Source organism: Nylanderia fulva, unplaced genomic scaffold (genome assembly GCF_048542155.1).
Source record: "Nylanderia fulva isolate GAGA-0341 unplaced genomic scaffold, ASM4854215v1 Scaffold11, whole genome shotgun sequence".
Classification (NCBI taxonomy): Eukaryota; Metazoa; Arthropoda; class Insecta; order Hymenoptera; family Formicidae; genus Nylanderia; species Nylanderia fulva.
Genome location: NW_028189302.1, coordinates 44,364 through 63,572, shown reverse-complemented (window position 1 = coordinate 63,572; position 19,209 = coordinate 44,364). Strand labels below are relative to the sequence as shown.

The window sequence follows — 19,209 nt, the reverse complement described above, 5'->3', positions numbered from 1 at the left end:
ATAAGTGTTCTTTAATAGGAAGTTTAACCACGCATCTCCCATCAGAATTTTGACGCACGCGTTGCTGAAAAAATGCTGTTCACAAAAATTCTTTTCAATAGTATAATTTAGTGATTTATTAGTAACATCCTCGAGATGCTAAAATCTACCCAACTGTTCATGTAAGGGATCATAATGGATCATAATTTATAGAAACATGAAATGAATGCATTTTTGAAGATTGTATAGACTTGCCTGAACGGCCGGCTACAATCCATTCAAAAAGCGTTTTTTGTAGCGTTGGATGATTAAGAGAAGATTTGATCTGGCCGACACATAATATATTTTAAAATATCTTAGCTCCAATAAGATCAATCTCCGAAGAAACATGATATTGCGGATCGGCCAATATGATATTGCATGGAAAATTAAAATTGTTTCGATTGATATTAGAGAACGAAAGTTTGCCAGTCACATGATCTGTAATAATGCAATCAAGATTAACAGTATAAGAGCATATATGATATTGTACCTTTATTTGCCACTTGAGAAGATGTTGTAACTATATTATTCACACCGGAAATAGATAAGTTCAAAGATCGGGACTTAAGACCTAATATAATTTATAAAAGCTCTTTAGAAAATTTTAATCTACAAATAAAAAAGGCAATAAGAGCTACACAAGTTCTATACTAGAAATATATTTGTGAAACGATTTATAACATAAATGATTAAAAATTATACAGAAGTAAGTTCAGTTCGTCGTACGTTTCGGTTGTCTTTTCCAACCTTCTTCAGCGCAATTAATAATTAAAATATTAGTATAAATTAACAATAAATTATTCTTCAATGTCATTATAATAAAAATAAAAATGTCCGGAGTCAAGTCATATGCTAACGCCCGAGATCAACGCATTTATAAAGCAAGAGCATTTTTTGTATATATTCTATTTCTTACAACGTCGTTATATGTAATAGTCGCGAAACAGATCTCTCGCTAATTGTTCTGTTAGGAGCCATTGTTAATATGTAGTTAGATCGAGTAAGATGTTATATTGTGACGTGGAAGCTTAACACATGTTAATAGCTCGAGGTAACAATAACGTATGTATACATACAACTACATATTAACAATGGCTGTTATCGAGATTCGCAACCGACCTCCTAACGCATGCAATTTGTCGTTTAACATTAGAATGTGAATTAACATTTTTTGCATTTACATTTGTCTTACATGTGGCTTTAAGCATTTGACAACAATGTGTAATAAAATTAAAGAATTCTTTTAGCGTAGGTAATTCAACACCTAAGAGAGATGATTGCCATTCACACATAGTGAGCGCGTCGATTTTTTAAGTTAAAATATATAGTAGTAAGATATGCGAATGAGCGGTAGGAAGTTTCAAAGCCATGTAAGGCATGTAAATGTTTTGTTGCACCGTCTGCGATTTGTCTTAATTCAAAGCAATTTTCCTTTGTCATAGAAGGCAATTCCATGATCGCCTTAATGTGATTTTAAACGATAACACGTTTATTATCATACCAATCCTTAAGCAGAGTCCAAGCCACCTCGTAATTTGCGTCAGATATTTCCAGTGAACTGATCACGTTGCTTGCGTCATCGGTTAAAGAAGCTTTTAAATATTGAAATCGTTGAATATTACCGAGGGATGTAGTGGAATGTATGACAGAATTGAAACTATCATAAAAAAGGAACCACTCATCGTAATTACCTGAAAACATAGTAAGATCTAATTTGGTTAAACGCACGCAATTCGATGCATTTGATGTTTCTCGCGAATTTGAGGAAGATGTCGAAGGCATTGAGTTGACCCGCGGTGATTGAAGAAAATTTGAGAACTCGCGAATTCTGGCTGATGAGAAAAAAAAGCATCTTCAAAAATGCCACGATCATTGACCTCAGTAGCATCTAAAAATTCCATTCGCGTTTGTATTGAATTATAATCAGACCAATATTGATCTAACCTTATTTTTCGCTCTTCAAGTTGAGTCATTATTGACGGTGTAATATCAGTTATCGCATCAACGAAACTTTTAGTTCTAGTACAACAACCTTTAATAATGAAACGTTGTTTTTTAAGATCAATGATATTTTCGTTATTACTCATTTAAAAAAAAAGCTTGAAAATTCGTTTGCAAAAAAATAAAATCTTAGTATAGTCAGTATAGAAATATTCAGAAAATTGAACAATAGTAAAAGTTTTTTCTTGTAGAGTTGAATTCGCAGAAGGGAGTCGATCGACTCTTCGTACGCTAAATGCTGGAAAACTGCACGGCAATGTTGTTGATACTGTTAACGATGTTGATTGGATTCCTCCGCTTGATTGAGTAGAATCTCGATCTCGTAACAAAATTTGCTTGTCTTGGGATTAGAATATGATCTCGTAAAACGAGATTTGAAATTCCACTGAGAAGTAACCTCGCTACAACGACCTTGAATAAACTGCCTTTCACCGAAATAACTGAGGAATAACGGATGTCGAACTATCCGGCTCGAAGGACCAAATAATTTGTAGGATACTTGTGTATCCAAAGGTGTGAGCCTTTCACGCTTGATTCACGGAAAGATTGCTTCGTGAATACGTGAGCGAGAAATATTCTTCTCTTGGTTGAAGTTTTTGTTTCGTCTACTTCGATGATTTAATGCAGTCTCTTACTTATATCGTAACAAAGATATAAAATTAAAAATGTAAATATATCGGAAAATAATTTTCCTTAATTTTTTAATTAGATCAGATTAGTACAGAGCACGGTTTTACATACAGGTCTGGAAACTGTCTGCGATTTTAGTAGTAAGGGTATAATCGCTTATAGAAGAAAAATTTAGTTCCTAACATAGCCACCATTCGTGGCTGTGACAAATGTCCTCAGATATACGCACGGTCTTACATACAGTTCTGGAAACTCTCATGGTGGGAGTGTTGCAGTTATTGTGACCGTTGTCATAGTAAACAACACTTTTCGATTATGACGAGCTCTATCGGTCGATAGAACAACTACAAAACGTCACGCGATATACATAAGTTATTAATAAATATAAATTAAATATAAATAAATAAAAATATATATAAACTATATTAAATTTTTATAAATATTAAAATGTCGAATTCATGTATCGTTTCAAAGTGCAAAACAAGCTATAAACAATGTAAAAATAAATTATCAGTGTTTAAAGTGCCAAATGACGAAATAATTCGCAAAAAATGAGAAGATGCTATTCCTGGAATAAATAAATTATTAATAAATAAGAATAATTATTATAAATATAATAATTATTAATAAATTATTATAATAAATAAAATATGTGATATAATAAAAGGCCAACTTAACGAGCTTATATGATATTAATTGAAAAAGTTTTTTTATTAATTTACGTCATAATATACAAAAGTTAAGATAAACGTTTCGACTGTACGACAGTCTTCCTCAATATCATGCTAATATGTCAAAAAATTAATTTAGTCATATCATAATTTAGTCATATATTGTTTGAAAATCGAACGGCTGATTGTAAACTGAAAAGACCTAAGAACATTATTGCGTTAAAGCTCATGCAAATCGTGACATGCAACATGCATCATGCATCATTTTTTATTAATATTCTTTAAAATAGCGCTCGGCCGCACCGGTATACGTATACCCCGCGCCTGCGAAAAGAAAGCGCTTACGTTAAATCCCCGATAATTGTAAACACCGCGGTCACGCGAGAGGAGATACACTTTAGTTCCGATAACAATAAAAAGATTATTTTTCTAAAAGTAAACAATTACACAAAACGCTCTTTCGACCTCAGCAAAACGATAGAATAAAGAGGATTCTTCTCGACTATTCTAGAAACACGGGCCTATAAAAGCCTCCTCTCTCGTGATCGCGGCGCTCTTCTCCGATTGCTCGTCGCGTCAAGAGTGTGTTGCTACTGTTTTAAAAAGATCGCTTGTCTTTTTCTCTTTACCACGTCTAATTACCGTTGCTTGCGGAACGTTTAATTATTAATTACCGACTCGGCTATTTCTTTTGGATTCTCCTAATCCGTTAACTTTTTGTAAATTCTGTGCGGTTTTCAGTATTTGTATTTTTCTTTGTTTTTAGTTAAAATATATTATATTAAACGATACGTTTTGTCGAGTGTCGTGCTTCGCCGTCTTCTCGCTTCCGACATCCTTATCCTGCCTTCCGTCGCGCACATATATAAATGTTGTATTTATAATAAGGTCGATATGACTAAATTAATTTTTTGACATATTAGCATGATATTGAGGAAGACTGTCGTACAGTCGAAACGTTTATCTTAACTTTTGTATATTATGACGTAAATTAATAAAAAAATTTTTTCAATTAATATCATATAAGCTCGTTAAGTTGGCCTTTTATTATATCACATATTTTAATTGTATACGAGCCGAAGTTTAATTTATAAAATATATATATATAATAAATAAATTATTATAATAAATATATTATTTATAATATTATTTTTAATATTATTTATAATATTATATTATTTTTAATATTACTTATAATATTATTTTTAATATGTGCTAAATTAAAAGGCCAACTTAACGAGCTAATAAGGTGTTAATTAAAATTTTTTTATTATACGTCATAAAATAATTCTGATTATTTGGTAAATTTTACACATACTTTTAATTGGAACGAAACAAAAATCTTAGATTACGAAAAGAATTATTATAAAAGGTTGATATCGGAAATGATACACATTAAAGAGGAAAAAAACAGTATCAACTTAAAAAAGGACACCGAGCGACTTGACGGTTCTTATTTTGATATTTTAGAAAAATTGTCTATGTCATCTTAGCACAGTGGTATATATACAGCGCTCTGACATTGCGATTTACAGATTTGCTTCGTGAATACGTGAACAGATATAGATTTGCTTTGTTAAAAAGTACACATTGTGGATAATGTTGTTTAAAAAGAAATAGTTTATCGTCTCGACACAGATGTAAGTAATCACTATTTATTTAAAAATCTATTTAATATTCGGTCTGACACATCAATTATTTCACAGCGTATGACATACTATAACATCATGAATCACAGAAATCTGATGTTCGAGATTAGGCGCTTTAACTCAAGTCAACAAGCATGAATTTTGTACTGCGTTTTTCACATTATAAGCTTATAGATTTTATATTTATAATAAGTACGGTCTTACCAAATGATTTAATTTGTTGACATATTAACATGGCGATAATGATATTGAAAAAGACTGTCGTATAGACGAAACGTTTATCATTTGTAATATTATTTTATGACGTATAATAAAAAGTTTTAATTAACACCTTATTAGCTCGTTAAGTTGGCCTTTTAATTTAGCACATATTTTAATTATATACGAGCCGAAGTTTATTTTGTTTTATATATATTATTTTTAATATTATTTTTGAATAAATGAACATTTATTTATAATGTGTAAACATTTAATTTTATTGTTATTCCATACATCTGATATTAGTATATTATTATTATATCTGAGTGTGAAAAACATTTTGTTCTATACACCTTATAGATAACACTTCGATTTTAGCGCCCCAAGCGGTCGTGCCTCATTAAGAGACGCTACCCTCACCATCAAAAATTGAAGTAGTTTTCAGACCTGTATGTAAGACCGTGGATATACGTAACCTGAAAACCCTAAGACAGCGAGTGGCGCTAGTGCTCTGAAATTCAAAAACACGCGCGCATTAGGTATTGTGCTTTTGTTTTTTCAGATAATTTGAGAAATTGATATTTAAATATTTGTATAAAAAAATATTTAAAATATATGTATTAATATTTTTTTTCGAAAAAATATTAAAATTGAAATATATATATTAATATATTGAATATCGGAAAATGACAAAGTAATGTGTAGTACCGAATTGCAAAACTGGCAGTAGGACGGAGCAAATAAAGCGATCTTTATTTCGCGTATCTAAAGATCCAACATGGAAAAAATAGGAAGAGACTATCCCAAATATACTAAAGTTGCGCCAGACGGATGTTGTATGCGAAAAACATTTTGACAAAAAAAACATTTCGCGCAAATGGATTAAGCTTGACGCAAATAATCAAGTAATTGATCAGGTAAGTTAAATAAAAAATTTTCATATTCAATTTAAAGAGTTCTTATTCAAATAATGTATTTTTCTATTGAAGGTTACATACAAACATCCGCAACTTAAAAAGCAAGCTGTGCCTACGAAATTCGAAAATGTTTCTACAGAAATATGGACAAGGAGAAATTCTGAGCCGTTGCATGAATATGCGAAACACATTTCAAATTCGCAAAGTACTTTGTGTTTATAGTAGGTTCTTTATGCCACAGAAAGAACTCTTTTTGCGTATGCGGACGTTCTTTATTTCGGCTTTCTTCTTACACGCAGATCTTAACGTTTTACAAAGGTCAATGGCCGACTGACTGTTCTTCTTCCTTGATGAGGAAATACAGCGCCACATTAGGCAATCTATCGATAAAAATACGCGCAAGGCGACACGCGAGATAACATCGGTAGAAACGGATACGCATTATCATGATAAAGAAGGGCACGCAAATTTGACAATTTCGACATGACAGTCGATAATAAACAAAACTCATACACTTTGGTCTGTGAATTTTCTGAAATAAAAAAAAATATTCATTATATTGTTATTTAAAAAAAATGATACAACGTTAGTAATTAACATATACATAATAATTATGTAATTTTAAAATATTTTTCTTTGTTTTTATTACAAATATCACACGTATTCCTTTATCTTTATCAGCTCCAAATATTGACGCAGACATTGGGATATTGCCCATAGATGTTTTGCCCATGAAAGTTTTGCCCACGGAAATTTTGCCCATGGAAGTTTTGCTCACTGAAGTTTCGCCTATATCAAGTTGTAAACCTCTGATAGTAAATTTGTTAGTTCCTCAAGAGTCAAAGTATCTTCAATTTTTCAAGTCAGCGAACGTATTTACCCAAATATTTTAAGAAAAAATTAAAGTTTTTAATAAAAAAATAGATTTTTTAATTTAAATCTTAATTTAACAACTGAAACATTTGTAAAAAAATAAAATTAATTAATAATTATTAATTATTAATAATATAATTATATAATTATTATATTATTAAAATAATAATAAAGATTATTATATTATTATTATATGTAGTATAATTTACTTATAATTAAAATAAAATAAATAAATAATAAGTAAATAAATAAGTAAATAAATAAATAAATAAAATGTTTTATTTACCGTTAAAAATTTAACCATTAAAAATGGTTAAATTTTTTTGGAGCAATCTAAAATAAAAATAAATAATTTTATTAATTGTAATAAAAATTAAAACAGAAACTTCTATATGCATTAAAACAATTTAATATGATTTAAAAATGATGAAATGCAATGATTATATAAGAATTTATTAATTTTTCTTGGTATAGAAACTTACCATTTGTCATAAATACCATTGTTTGACATTGTGGTACATTAGAAATATCGAATAGAAATGCGAACATCACTGATGATTTTTTTGCCTATGTCCCGGAGTCGTGGAGTTATGGCAAGATACGTATTGGAATTATACAACATATTTTATTCACATATACAATCACAAAAATTGAGAACGGCGAGCATTGTCCAATAACACAAAAAAATGTTATAATTGATGTGGACGGATTTGTATAATATTTTGTTTATGAACATTACATTGATCCACAAGACCAAAAACTGGAACGAGTTTTACACAATAAAGAAATGTTTTCTGATATCTTGGAGAAATTATAGGGATGAATGTTTGCAGCGGTCTAGGTGATATTAATACCCATCATTTACCAGCCGGTGCGGCTTATCAAGATTACATTGATAAGTGGAGAAACAAAAAATGCTCTCTTCTCTTGTTCGAGAATAAGCAATCGTTTTCGCACGGTGGTCGCAATCGAGTCAGGTAGCGCGCCGCAAATCAAAACAGAGAAACGAACAGAGAAATCAGCTGTGCCGAAGGTCTTTCGATGTTGATGTTCTCGCGGAAGCGGGGCTAGGGACGACAACCGGCGACCACGTTTTTTTGCGTTGTTTTTGCGAGACGAGATTTCTAGGGAACGCCGGCGCTATAAGCAGAATTCGGAAATTTCCACGTATCAGTCGCAATCTGTTTCTCGTGTAAAAGTTTGTCGCTCGCAGACTTTTCACGCCTACGTTAGTAGTATAGTGGGCACTATGGCCCGTCAAAACAAACCCCCACCACCGACCCGTCTGGCGCCGTGTCTTATCTTATCTTTCCCCCACCACCGGCGTCTGGTTTTTCCGAGTGTGGGTGTAGGGGGAGAGGGTGTTGGGGAAAAAAAACGGCGACCGGCCCCGAAAGGTGGGGATGAGAATTTTTTTATTTTTTTTATTTTTTCTGATTTCCTCTGGATTTGAACCTGGGGCCTTCGTGTTTCCGAGCTGGGTCCTAGTATGTTGAGCTAAACGAGATCTTACTAGTCTAAGGATTAGATGAGGTATTTAAGCTAAAGTTGCGTAGGGTACGGTATGGGGGTACGGGTATACGTATGGCAAGGATAGCTCGTCGAATCAAATGGTCGATATTGGACGGGGTGGGGTAAAAACAGTTAGGGTATACGTATGGCAAGGATAGCTCGTCGAATCAAATGGTCGATATTAGACGGGGTGGGGTAAAAACATTTTGACCAAGAAAAGCGTCATGCGGTCGACCGGGGATCGGTGGCAGGTAGTAACTGACAATGCCGTAGGGTAATAAAAAAAGAACACGCAAATATTTGTACTGGCGAGCATTTCGACTCGTGTCACGATAAAAAAATAATGCATCATCGTAGATTAGAAAGAATGCTTATTGTTGAAAAGATGTCGGATAAAATTTTATTTTAAAATAACTCGCTGCTTAATGAAGGTAAACAGAAACATGGATGTTGAGGAAATTTCTGGAAAGAGGAAGTGAAAGAAAATTGAACAATGGTTTTAAAAGTACAAATATGATTTATATTTAAAATATTTTTACAGAACAAAATTATTCACAAACATTTCAAGAAAATATTCGTCGAATAATTATTAAAATTTACGTTTTGATATAATTGTATGTACAATTTGTTCGAAATAAAGTGAAATTATTTCTAAAAATGTTATCTCAAAGTATACATCGAGAAATGTTAAATCTTTCAGTTGGGTACGTACATTACGTTCTATTTCCTTACTGTTACCTCTGATCGTGAGTTTTACGATACTGTTATTAATGCTACCGTTGACAGGAAGATTTAACTGTATTTCGTTAATTAAATATCGAGCACATTCGTTGACATTAGTTGAAATAAAATTTAGACGATTTAAATTAGCGTTCACACAATCAACTATATTTTCTACACCTTGAAAAGTCGTTCTCTGCATGACTATCGCAATGTTGTAAGTTTTACGTTTCTTCGCCTTTGGTCCGTTTTCGTTCGTATCCTCCACAGTCTCGGAAGAAAGATCTTCTTGCTCGTTTTCACGATATGTTATTAGTATGGCTCTAGCACCATATGCGGTAGTGAAATTTACAATTATCTTGTTAAAGATGATCGAGCTCAAATTAATTTTATCACCGTTTAAGTAGCTCGACATCGTTTTCATGTTTTCTTGAAATTTTTGCCACGATTCCATGTCGAAGCAAATCCCTACAGCTCCGTGAGATGTTAATTAAACAACAGGCAGAAAATCCAGTTCGACGTTGTCTTCCGTCATAAGACCCACTTGAATTTTCTTCGTGTAGGATGAATTCAATCCGTATGTTGTTGACAGCAACATACGTGGTTGTTGCTCGATTTTCTTAAGATTGTTCATGGTAGTTGCTACCGCGTAGAAAATCAAAGATATAATAATCAAAGACACGCAAAAATCGAAAAATCGAGAACTTTTTACTAACAAACTTTTTTACTAACGAACTTGAAAGTCCGGACGATGAAAGACGAGTGAGCGAAGATTTTCAAGAAAATTTATAAGAAGGAAGATAAAATAGAAAACTGGTAGGGAGAAAATGTATGCGTAGATAAATAAAAATTATGAGGAAGGGATTTTTTAAACAATATAAATAATATAATTTTTAATGTGGAAGGGGAATTTTTTAAACAATAAAGCGATAGGGGGAAAATGCATGCGTAGTATAATAAAAATTATGTGGGAGAGGAATTTTTTAAACAATATAAACGATATAATTATTAATGTGGAAGGGGAATTTTTTAAGCAATATAAATAAACAGCTGTTCGATCCGGAATTCCTTGAGCTAAATCCGTCAGAGCACGTGCGCTCCACGTGCCCGTCATTCGCGAGAGCGTGAATAGGCGCGCCCCCTCTCTCGCACTTCTTGTTCGATTGCAGGTATACTGCAAGGCGGGCGGAATGTTCGAAAATCGAACGGCTGATTGTAAACTGAAAAGACCTAAGAACATTATTGCGTTAAAGCTCATGCAAATCGTGACATGCAACATGCATCATGCATCATTTTTTATTAATATTCTTTAAAATAGCGCTCGGCCGCACCGGTATACGTATACCCCGCGCCTGCGAAAAGAAAGCGCTTACGTTAAATCCCCGATAATTGTAAACACCGCGGTCACGCGAGAGGAGATACACTTTAGTTCCGATAACAATAAAAAGATTATTTTTCTAAAAGTAAACAATTACACAAAACGCTCTTTCGACCTCAGCAAAACGATAGAATAAAGAGGATTCTTCTCGACTATTCTAGAAACACGGGCCTATAAAAGCCTCCTCTCTCGTGATCGCGGCGCTCTTCTCCGATTGCTCGTCGCGTCAAGAGTGTGTTGCTACTGTTTTAAAAAGATCGCTTGTCTTTTTCTCTTTACCACGTCCAATTACCGTTGCTTGCTGAACGTTTAATTATTAATTACCGAATCGGCTATTTCTTTTGGATTCTCCTAATCCGTTAACTTTTTGTAAATTCTGTGCGGTTTTCAGTATTTGTATTTTTCTTTGTTTTTAGTTAAAATATAGTTATATTAAACGATACGTTTTGTCGAGTGTCGTGCTTCGCCGTCTTCTCGCTTCCGACATCCTTATCCTGCCTTCCGTCGCGCACATTATTTTTGGTCCTTCGAGCCGGATCCTCCTAGAACCTCCTGTGAATCCGGTGCCACGGAAGCGTAGAGTCTTTCAGTGTAGGTGAACAGTGCATCTGAAAATAAGACCAGTGTCAGAGATGGCAGACACAACGACTATAATTACCAACGCCACCGCGCTATATGGCAAGATTTCGCGCGCATACGATAACCTTCGTAAGCTCGGCGAGGCCAACATCACACTCGGTGCAGTGGAAGCCCGGCTTCTGAATCTCGACAAACTGTGGGAGAAGTTCGATGCGATGAATGATATCTTGGCTGAGCGTGTAGACGAAATAAAGCATGACGTCTATGCTAAACAGGACATACCTTCACTCGGCGAAGAGTCTTATCTAGTGAACAAGGGCCTGATGTTGGAGATGCGGCGTATTCTCCAGAAGAAGGAACGCGCCGCTGCTTCTGCTACTTCAGAGACATCACCATCGGCGCCTCGCACCACGCTACCTCGAATCCAGGCTGCCGACCTTTACGGGAAGATACGAGGATTGGCCGGCCTTCCGAGACCTCTTCGTCTCCCTTATCGGCCAGGATAAGACGACGAAGCCTGTGGAAAAAATGCATTACTTGAAGAGCTGTGTCAAGGGCGAGGCAGATCTTCTCATCAGAGACCTCAGTTCTACCGAAGCCAATTACGAGCGAGCCTGGCGAACTCTAAGCGACTACTACGAAAATAAGCGCTTACTAACCCGCTCTTATTTAACGAATTTTTTAAGCCTGCCAAAGATGAAGGGAGAATCCTCTACTGAGCTTAGGAAGATATTCCACGGCATCAAGACTACGGTCAGCTCGCTGGCGAGCATCGACCGGCCAGTAGGGAGTACTGAAGATCTCTTTGTGCACCTCGCCGTTGACCTTCTCGATAGTCGCTCTCGCCGCGAGTGGGAGACCTCCATCAGTGAAACGAACGAGCCTCCGCCATACGCTCTGCTAGAGCGATTCCTTGAGCGACGCCTTCATACTCTGGAGTCGTTGCCCTCGACGAAGATCGACGTCTCGTCCAACAAGGCCAGCGGGAGTCAGTCGAGGTCGACTCGTACGCACCATGCTCGTAAGCTGGACTCAAAGGAGCTCAAGGGAAACACTAGAGGACGCTGTTCAGCCTGCCAGGGTGACCACTTCGTGATGCTGTGCGACGCTTATAGGAAAATGACGGCCTCAGAGCGCAAGCAGCACGTCGAAGGCAACGACTTGTGCGGAAACTGTCTCGGCCGACACAAGACCAAGGAGTGCGCCTCCAAGAAGAACTGCTCTGCGTGCAATGACCGGCATCATACCTCACTCCATGATGCCTACCGCTCATCGGAGACCGTCAAAACGGCGCACGTCAGCAAGGGACCGGTTCCGACGCCTGTAGCGGTACTTTTGGCCACGGCACGCGTTCGCGTATGCGATCGCTATGGTTCCTGGCAGTCCGTTCGCGCCCTCGTCGACCAAGGCTCGGAATCCTCCATTGTGTCGGAAAGGCTCACCCAACGCTTGAGGCTAGCACGGAGCTCCGCTTCAGTTTCCGTGTATGGAGTCGGCGGGAAAAAGACAGGCGTCTTCAAAAGGTAAAGTGGTACTCACCCTCCAGTCTCTTAGTGGCTGCCCTTCCATCACCGTCCACGCCCTGGTGCTGCCGAAGCTGACCATCTACGCCGGCGGCTACAACGGCGGCGGGCATAACTGGCCTCATCTTCAGGGTCTGGAGCTCGCGGACCCTGATTACCGCTCAGCTGATCCGGTTGACATCCTCCTTGGCGCGGACGTTTACGGTTCGATCCTCTGTCAGGGCCTAAAAAAGGGAAATCGACATGAACCAATAGCTCAACAAACCACGCTCGGCTGGATACTGTCAGGCGTGGTTGGTGAGACGACTACCGGACATCACGTTCACACTCACCAATGCCGAGTTGAGGACGACGTCTCTATCCTGGTGCGACGCTTCTGGGAGCAGGAGGAGCTTCAACGGCCTTCACAACTCTTCTCCAAGGCTGACCAGGAGTGCGAGGATCACTTCCTGCGACATCACAGTCGTACAGCCAACGGTCGATATGTGGTGAGACTGCCGACGATCGAGCCTCTGCCTGATCTCTCAGCCACTCGACGCGCCGCCAGTCGAGCCCTGCAACACGTCAGCAAAAAATTAGAACGAGAAAATACCTTCCGCAGCATGTACGTGGATTTCATGGAGCAATACTTGGACCTCAACCATATGAAGCCGGCTCCCCTGTCGACTATTGGATCTCTACAGCGAACCTGCTACCTTCCTCACCACGGGATCCTGCGCGAAAGCAGTGCCTCTACTAAGTTGAGAGTGGTCTTCAACGGTTCGAGCTCTTTGGCCAACGGCGACTGTCTCAACCGATTCCTGATGACGGGACCCAACCTGCTTCCCGCCCTAGCTGACATCCTACTACGGTGGAGAAGGCACCGGTTCGTCTTTGCTACCGACATTGAAAAAATGTACCGGCAAATCCTGGTGCATGCCGATGATCAGAGCCTGCAAAGAATATTGTGGAGGAAGGACTCGGAGACAGAGATCAAGGAATATTGGCTGACTACTGTGACTTACGGTTTAGCCTGCGCTCCATACTTGGTCATCCGCACGCTGCATCAGCTCGCCGTGGACGAAGGCGATCGTCATCCTGAGGGAGCCGCGGTCCTCCGCTCCGACGTTTACATGGACGACATCCTGTCTGGAGCTTCTACCCTCCAGGAAGCCAAGGAAATCCTCCGACAGCTTGTTCTGGTCTGCAAGGTGGGAGGCTTCCCTCTGAAAAAATGGTCAGCTAATCACCCGCAGTTACTTTCGACATTACCTACCGAGGACTGCCTCCAGCAAGAGGCAAGATGGTGGCTGCCTGGGGAAAGTCATGCCACCCTGGGATTACGGTGGCAACCTTGCGACGACCTCTTCTCCTTCGCCACCAGCCAACCAACGCTGCCCACGATCACTAAGCGGTCAGTCTTATCGTTGACAGCGAAGCTGTTTGATCCGCTCGGTTGGCTGTCTCCCACGACTGTTCTCGCCAAGACTCTAATCCAGTCTACTTGGTTGCTCGGCATCGACTGGGACACTCCTCTTCCGGACGACCATGAGAAGGCCTGGTTACGCTTCCAAGCGGAGCTCCCTCAACTAGAGAGACTGCACGTTCCTCGATGGCTGGGCGGAGGATCGACTGACTGCCGCCTGGAAGTCCACGGATTCGCTGACGCCTCAGTCCGTGCCTACGCCGCTGTGGTGTACCTAAAAACCGAGAAGAACGGGGAGTATGGAGTTACGCTGATTGCCGCCAAGACGAAAGTTGCTCCGCTAAAACAAATCTCCTTACCTTCGGCTCGAATTATCAGCCGCAACTCTTCTGGTCCGCCTCGTTCAGCAAACGCTGCCTCTCATCGGAGCTGAAAAGGCGCCTCTTCATCTCTGGTCAGACTCCACAGTGGTTCTCGGCTGGATCCGTGGACATCCTTCTTCCTGGGTCACATTCGTTGCCAACCGGGTCAGCGAAATTCAGACGTCGCTCCCCGACGCCCTTTGGCATCATGTCCCTGGACGCGAAAACCCGGCCGACTGCGCCTCTCGAGGCATCTTCCCTGGAGATCTTGAGGCGCATCCACTTTGGTGGCAGGGTCCCTCTTGGCTGAAAACGGAGAGCGGCCCTTGGACTGTCTTCGGAGAGGATCCCAGCAACGTCGAGCTACCAGAACGTCGAGTCCGTTCGCACGCTGCAGTCTTGGACAAGCGAGGAGACGAACCGGAAGCTGCTACTCCGATACTCGTCCCTGCAGCGACTACTTCGCATCACCGCCTGGTGTCTCCGGTGGTTTCGACAACGCCGACGGCAGCCCATCCTTCTCAATCGCGACGGCGGGGTAGACGCTGAAGAACTGCATGACGCGCTGATCCACTGGGTACGGCTCGTCCAAGCTGCAAATTTCAAGGACGAGTTAAAATCGTTGCGAGGACTGACATCACTGCCCAACCAAAGCCCACTCAATAAGCTCAGCCCGTTTGTGGACGATTCGCGCGTTATTCGCGTCGGAGGGCGTCTACGACATTCTCAAATGTCTTTTCAGGCTACCCATCCAATCATCCTACCGAGCTCGACGCGAATTACTTACCTCGTCATCGATGAGCATCACCGACGATCGTTGCATGGGGGCACCCAGCTGACCCTGTGTTCCATCCGCCAAGAATTCTGGATTCCTCGTGGACGATCCCTCGTTAAAAACCACATTCACCGCTGCGTTAGATGCCTGCGATGGCGGGCGGCTACAGCACAGCCTCTCATGGGTGACTTGCCTGCGCCCCGAGTGACGCCAGGAAGACCATTCCTCCATACTGGCGTCGACTACGCCGGACCCGTCTGGCTGCGAAGTGCCAAAGGCCGCGGGCAAAAATCTTCTAAGGCCTTCATTGTCGTTTTCATCTGTTTAGGTTCCAGGGCCGTCCATCTTGATGTCGCCTCGGACTACTCGGCCGACGCCTTCTTGGCATCCTTGCGTCGGTTCATCGCTCGGCGAGGTGTATGCCAAACGCTATACAGCGACTGTGGGACCACCTTCATAGGCGCCGACACGCAACTCCGAGACTTATTCGCAGCCACAAACCCTGAAGGCCGTCGCATCGCCTCCTTCGCTGCTCAGGAACAAATTCAGTGGCGGTTCAACCCGCCGGCTGCGCCCAACTTCGGTGGCATCTGGGAAGCGGCAGTCAAGTCAATGAAGCACCATTCTTCGCAGAGTGATAGGAGAAGCTACACTCACCTACGAGGAGATGGCCACTCTCCTCTCCCAGGTCGAGGCTTGCCCTCAACTCTCGGCCTCTGCAACCGCTGACCGACGACCCGGAGGACTTCAGCGCGCTGACGCCCGGCCATTTCCTCATCGGCTCCGCGCTCTCCGCCGTCCCCGAACCGTCGCTGACCGAGGAATCGTCGTCGCGCCTCTCCCGGTGGCAGCTTCTACAAAAGATGAAAGATCATTTCTGGTCTCGATGGTCTCGCGAATATCTGCACACGCTGGCTCATCGGCCGAAATGGTTCAAAATAAACCGGGAAGCTCGCGTCGGTCGACTCTGTTTAATCCGTCACGAAATGACCGCTCCAACGAGGTGGCCTCTAGCGCGCATCACCAAATTGCTCTCCGGAGCCGACGGACACGTTCGCGTCGTCGAGGTCCGCACCGCCACCACTGTCTTGACCCGACCCGTTAGCAAACTCGTTTTCCTTCCCGACGCTGACGAACTGCCACCTAAAACCCAAAGCGATTAGTCAATTCATCAACCCTTAATTTGCACCGTTCCAAACTAACTCACATCAATCACAACTGCATTCCACTCACTATTCCACTCTTTGCATCGCTGCAATCTTCTTATCACTCCACTATTCGTTCATACTCAATCACGGTTAAAATCACAATCCAAATTGTCGCGTATTCCTCGATGCGCTCACCGACACGCGTATATACTGCCGCGCTCGAAAATAAACAGCTGTTCGATCTGGAATTACTTGAGCTAAATCCGTCAGAGCACGTGCGCTCCACGTGCCCGTCATTCGCGAGAGCGTGAATAGGCGCGCCCTCTCTCTCGCACTTTTTGTTCGATTGCAGGTATACTGCAAGGCGGGCGGAATGTTCGAAAATCGAACGGTTGATTGTAAACTGAAAAGACCTAAGAACATTATTGCGTTAAAGCTCATGCAAATTGTGACATGCAACATGCATCATGCATCATTTTTTATTAATATTCTTTAAAATAGCGCTCGGCCGCACCGGTATACGTATACCCCGCGCCTGCGAAAAGAAAGCGCTTACGTTAAATCCCCGATAATTGTAAACACCGCGGTCACGCGAGAGGAGATACACTTTAGTTCCTATAACAATAAAAAGATTATTTTTCTATGTTTTGTATATTTTCTCCTTTGGGTTTTATCGGAGCTATCGCCTAGTTCTCTCTTGTGGACTGCGTCGATAGGCAAGGATAGATAGCAGGAACTAGTCTCTTTATTCTAAGTAAGAATACGTAATTTTTATTCTTCGGATCACAAATGTTCTTCTCGGGTTTACCGGACGGCTCGTCGTACCAGACTCGCCTTCCGTGCCGCATCGCTCCTTTTTAAAGACGCGGAAACTCTCTCCTAATTCGGCGCTTCGCCCTTGTGGACGCAATAACAAACTGTCGATGTACACAATTACAGAGAGCTCTCAGGAGCGTATATCGAAGGCGCGCGGGGATCACGGAAATTTAATTTTTTCCCAAACATACCCCTCGGGTTGAATCGCCAAGGGATTCAAATGACAGTCAGGGGTAAATCCTTACACATTGAACTGCAATCATTGGAGACAACCTGCAGAATTTAGATTACGCTGAACCGTCCGGACTTACCGGCAATTTACAGAGTTTAACAATAGGTCTTACAAAAGTAGAAGACGCGGTCTTGACCTGAGCAACTCGCACCAGGCCATCCTTGTCAGGCTTACATTCGATGATTCTCGCAAGTTCCCATCTGCAGGGAGGTAAATTAGGATTTTTTATTAGAACAATATCGTTTATGCGAAATTCATCAGATCGATTCTGCCATTTAAAACGCTGCTGCAAGGTGTTCAAGTAGTCAAGACTCCACAATTTCCAAAATTGCTCGTATTTCGCACGCATTAATTGCCATCGATCGAGTCGTGACCCGGAGATATGTAAGACGCTCGGACTCGGAATCGATTTAATGGCGCTACCAATTAAAAAATGCCCTGGTGTGAGCGCATTGCAAGAATTTACATCGTCATGAAGTGCGGCGATCGGGCGCGAATTCAAACATGCTTCGATGTTACATAAAAGCGTAGTGAACTCTTCGACCGTAGGTGTGCAGGAACCAAGTATACGTCGCAAATGGTGCTTCACACTCTTAACACCTGCCTCCCACATGCCCCCAAAATGAGGGGCAGAAGGCGGAATGAAATGCCATTGAACTGGCTTTGACGCGAACTTCGCCTGCAGATCTACGTCGGCTTGAGTCTGTCGGATCGCTGTAACAAGTTCGCGATCCGCGCCTTGATAGGTAGTCGCGTTGTCGGAATAAAGATCGGATGGAATGCCACGACGCGCTACGAACCGTTCGAAAGATGCGAGAAACGCAGCCGTGGAATAATCATGAACGAGCTCTAAGTGTATAGCTCGTGTAGCGAGACAAACAAATAGCGAGATGTATGTTTTGTGCGACTTACGTCCGCGGCCGGAAGCGTCTCGAATTGCGAAGGGGCCGGCGTAATCAAGTCCCGTATGGCAAAATGGACGGGACGGAATTACTCTAAATGTAGGAAGGTCGGCCATAAATTGTACGCCGGTTATGGCGCGATGCCGAGTACATGTCACGCAATTGCGGATACAACCTTTTACCATGCTTCGCGCCCCCAGAATCCAATATTGTTCTCGCAACGTGCGAAGCATTAACTGTACACCGCCGTGAAGTGTATCCTTATGAATTTGATCGATAATGAGCTTAGAAAGGTAATGCTTTGGAAGTAGAATCGGAAATTTACGATCATATGAAAGGTCAGACAGTTGAAGTCGACCACCCACGCGTAGGATACCGGAGGGATCCAGGAACGGATCGAGAGAATGGATGGAGCATCGAACTGGTAACCTCGACTTGGCTTTGAAAGCGACGATTTCTTTTGAAAAGTATTCCGTTTGCATCTGTTTAATCCAGAATCTGTGCGCGGTTTTTATTTCATCAACTTGCAAAATAGAGAGACCTTGAGCAACATCTGGGACTCTCGTTCGAAACTTGAACCGAAGGACGTATGCGGTGACCCGTAGTAAGCGTGGCCACGTGGAGATATGATTGAAGAATTCAAAAAGTTCCGCTCGATTTAAATGATGCGAGTGGACTGCATTTGACGCTTTCAATTCGGAATCATCTTCGGTGCAACTTATCGTAGATTGAACTGGCCAATTATCCTCGTTAAATTTCAGCCATGCCGGGCCGTTCTACCAGGAACTGGAAGGCGTTAGCTGAGCTGGATTTATGCCGCGCGATGCGCAATCTGCGGGATTATCTTCTGTTGGCACATGCAGCCATGTCGCCGTAGGAAGCTTCGTTTGAATAGAA

At 41.2% G+C, this 19,209-nt stretch overlaps 1 protein-coding gene and 2 pseudogenes across 1 annotated transcript; 1 reads left to right on the top strand and 2 right to left on the bottom strand.

Moving 5' to 3' along the window:
• Positions 1–9,055: 9,055 nt before the first annotated feature.
• Positions 9,056–9,864, bottom strand: LOC146724935 (uncharacterized; annotated as a pseudogene).
• A 1,338-nt stretch (positions 9,865–11,202) lies between these two features.
• On the top strand, positions 11,203–16,377 carry LOC114933781 (uncharacterized; annotated as a pseudogene).
• A 1,088-nt stretch (positions 16,378–17,465) lies between these two features.
• LOC146724934 (uncharacterized) lies at positions 17,466–18,023 on the bottom strand. The gene has a single exon (XM_085487849.1). It carries the CDS (start codon positions 18,021–18,023, stop codon positions 17,466–17,468), a length of 558 nt encoding a protein of 185 aa, XP_085343975.1.
• Positions 18,024–19,209: the final 1,186 nt, after the last annotated feature.

Bases quoted from the DNA above. Each gene is read 5' to 3' on its own strand.
- LOC146724934 (XM_085487849.1), bottom strand. From the start codon at position 18,023: ATGTGGGAGGCAGGTGTTAAGAGTGTGAAGCACCATTTGCGACGTATA.